Source organism: Chiloscyllium plagiosum, chromosome 15 (genome assembly GCF_004010195.1).
Source record: "Chiloscyllium plagiosum isolate BGI_BamShark_2017 chromosome 15, ASM401019v2, whole genome shotgun sequence".
Taxonomy (NCBI): domain Eukaryota; kingdom Metazoa; phylum Chordata; class Chondrichthyes; order Orectolobiformes; family Hemiscylliidae; genus Chiloscyllium; species Chiloscyllium plagiosum.
This window is the reverse complement of record NC_057724.1, coordinates 5,851,126-5,854,515: the sequence shown is the minus strand read 5'-3', so window position 1 is coordinate 5,854,515 and position 3,390 is coordinate 5,851,126. Positions and strand designations below refer to the sequence as shown.

The window sequence follows — 3,390 nt, the reverse complement described above, 5'->3', positions numbered from 1 at the left end:
AGGCAGCATCCAAGGAGCAGGAGAATCGACATTTCAGGCATGAACCCTTCTTCAGGAGCCCTGAAGAAGGGCTCATGCCCGAAATGTCGATTCTCCTGCTCCTTGGATGCTGCCTAACCTGCTGCGCTTTTCCAGCAACACATTTTCAGCTAGTGGACCAGGGGACTGGATTAAAAATTCCAACGTTAGCATAATCCCATCATGGCAATTTAAATCTGGACAAGCAAATCTGATATTAATAAAAGTGATCAAGAAACAGTAGGATTGTTAAAAAATAAATCTCATTCACTAGCTTCTTAAAACCTGCTGTCATTATCCTGCCTGGCCTCTACATGATTCCAGTCCAATATCAATCTGGTTGACTCTTGCCAATCTTCCATAAGAATCTAGAATTCCTGCAGTTATTAAAAAAAAAAATCAGTCAATAACCACTCAGTGCAACTAGGGATAGGCAATAAATGTTGGCTTTGCCAGCAACATCTACATTCCCTCAAATGGCATGTGTATCCAAAACTGCTAACATTGAATTATATGGAGTGCACAGTAAAGAAAAAGGACACTTGGCACAGCAATGTGATGCTCCACACATGTCTCCTCCCATGCTTTTTCATCCAACCCCACCAGCAAATCCTTCTAATCCTTACTCCCCAATGAGCTTCAAACATCTTTTTACAGATGCTTAGCTCCAAAGAATATGTTTCCAAACTGACAGTGACAGTTATGTGGCTACTTCAATCTTCTTTTCGATCCCCTCAAACAAGCATCTCCTGTGACCTATGACTCTTCCATACAAAGTAAAGATTGCCTCGGTGTTGATATTTAGTCAGCTGGAATCCACAGCACACTAGAAGCATGTCCTAGACCAGAATGCTTTTCAACATCAAGCTCAAGCTATTTTGCCCCTTCTGGTTTTAAAACAAAAAAACAACTGAATTGTGGCCACAGAATATAATTGTTACCCCGCCCCACTGACTCTCATGTGTGTTGAATATTCAGATAAGCTCGGCATTACTCACTCTCCGAGTCATCGATTCCACTGTCAGCAGCATTAGTAGCACCCAACTTCTTCATTTGATTCAAGTGTTCCTTGTACTGAACACCAGTGTTTGCAGAGTAGGAGAGGTCCTCCACGACTGAATTGAATTCATTCAGGACAGCATCAAAGTCATCTTCATCCCACACTAAAGGTTTTGTTAAAAAAAACATCGCATTTCATTAAGATTCTTTGTGGAAAAACACCTTATAGCCGTAACATGTTCACACTGGCATTAAGAAAGGCAGTGCCTTCTAACAACAAAACAATCCAAATGTGCTTTGTAGGTTCTGTATTTACATATATACCATCATTGCCTATCACAATTCATTACAGTTATATATCAAATGCTGCCTTTTCAACAATTCCCCTGTCTAACTAACTTTTAAAAAAAACACAAAAGTTAGTATTTGTGGTACAGCATCACTCTTGCCTCATTGGTTCAAGTCCTGCTCCAGATACATGAGCAAATTGTCTCACTGACAGTCACTGCATTACAAGGGGATGCTCTATTCTCAAAGGCATTGTCTTTGAGATGCTGTCTTGCCCTCTCGGGTGGGGGTTAAAGATTACAAAGCTCTATTTCAAAGAAGGTCTTCTAAATATCCCAGGAAAGACATAGGCTTCAACCAACATCATTAGATTAGATTAGATTCCCTACGGTGTGTAAACAGGCCCTTCGGCCCAACAAGCCCACACCGACCTTCCAAAGAGTAACCCACCCAGACCCACTTCCCTCTGACTAATGCACGTAACACTATGGGCAATTTAGCATGGCCAATTCACCTGACCTGCACATCTTTGGATTGTGGGAGGAAACTGGAGCACCCGGAGGAAACCCATGCAGACACGGGGAATGTGCAAACTACACACTGACAGTCGGGACCCTGGTGCTGTGAGGCAGTAATGCTAACCACTGAACCACCGTGCTTAAAATGTGATTCCTCATTACCTCACAGCTGTCCATAAGACAGAGCAGAAGTAGGCCATTCAGCCCACCAGGGTGAAAGTGAGGACTACAGATGCTAGAGATCAGAGTCTAGATTAGAGTGGTGCAGGAAAAGCACAGCAGGTCAGGCAGCATCCAAGGAGCCCTCCTGATGAAGGGCTTTTGCCCGAAACGTTGATTTTCCTGCTCCTTGGATGCTGCCTGACCTGCTGTGCTTTTCCAGCACCACTAATCTATTCAGCCCACCAAATCTGCTCTCCCGATGATATGATGGATAATTTGATAATCCTCAATTCCACTTTCCTACCTTTTCCCCATAACCTGTGATACCCCAATAATTAAAAATCTGTCTCAGCCTTGCACATACTTAATGACCCAGCCTTCATTGCCCTTTGCAGGAATGGTTCACTACGCTCTGAGAGAAGAAATTCTTCATCATATCTTAAATATCTAACTCCTTCCTCTGAGATAATGCCCTCTGGCCCTAGACTCTCCCACAAGCAAAAACAACTCTTCACATCTACCCTGTCAAGCCCCTTAAGCTACTCGGGATTTTGGTCATTGTCACTGTAAAGCAGTTGGATATGCCCTGAGATCCTAGAAAATGATACTGCCAGAACCAAACTCCTGTTGTAGTCTCTGGTGGGAGATAATGTTGGACAGATATGATATTCAGTATTCATAAAATACACCAACAGAAACCCATGATGTCCTTTTTTCCCCAGGCACAGAGCATGACACAAAGCCCTGAATGTTACTAATACTAATCCAAAACTCTGCAGGTTAGCTAGATTAGCTATGCTAAATTGCCCAGGGTTCTATAGATTAGTTGGATTAGTCATTAGAAATTGCAGGATAACAGGGAATATAGTTGGGACATGGGGGGGGGAATGGATCTGGGTGGGATACTCTTCAAATTCAAGGGCTGAATGCCCTGCTTCTGCACTGTAGGGATTTTATGATTAAAATCCCAAGAAGTGGCCAAGATTACCCCATTGAGGTAGGAATTGTAAATCCTTCCAGCCTTACTTTATCTGCCTAGGCCAACCTCGTCCAATCAGATTATTGTTGGTAAATTCCACACAGATTATATAAGGTTTTTAAGTGGCTTTTCTCCTCACGTCATGAATGAGTACTCAGTACAAGACCTTATTAATACCCTCCAGATCTTCACACACAGTCTTTAACTCTCAATCAAAGTGTGTTCAAGCCACCTGTAGCAGGCAGCTCAGGAACTAAATGTTTAGAAGAAATGCAGGTTATATACAGCTAGTTTTATTATAGTGTTTGAATAATTCTCTCTCAGTAAAAGGAGTTACTGGTGTGGCTAGCATTTATAATTACCCATGTTAAGGAGCTGCCTTCATCTGGTGTAGGTATACCTGTTAGAAAGGAGAAAGTGAGGTCT

At 42.4% G+C, this 3,390-nt stretch overlaps 1 protein-coding gene across 1 annotated transcript in view; it reads right to left on the bottom strand.

The window, feature by feature from the left end:
- LOC122557069 (regulator of cell cycle RGCC-like) overlaps positions 1-3,390 on the bottom strand; it is a 17,014-nt gene that overhangs the window by 11,382 nt on the left and 2,242 nt on the right. Inside the window, exon 2 of the mRNA XM_043704346.1 lies at positions 1,017-1,181. Within this exon, the coding sequence (XP_043560281.1) occupies positions 1,017-1,181 (165 nt within the window). The remainder of the gene's footprint in view (positions 1-1,016; positions 1,182-3,390) is intronic.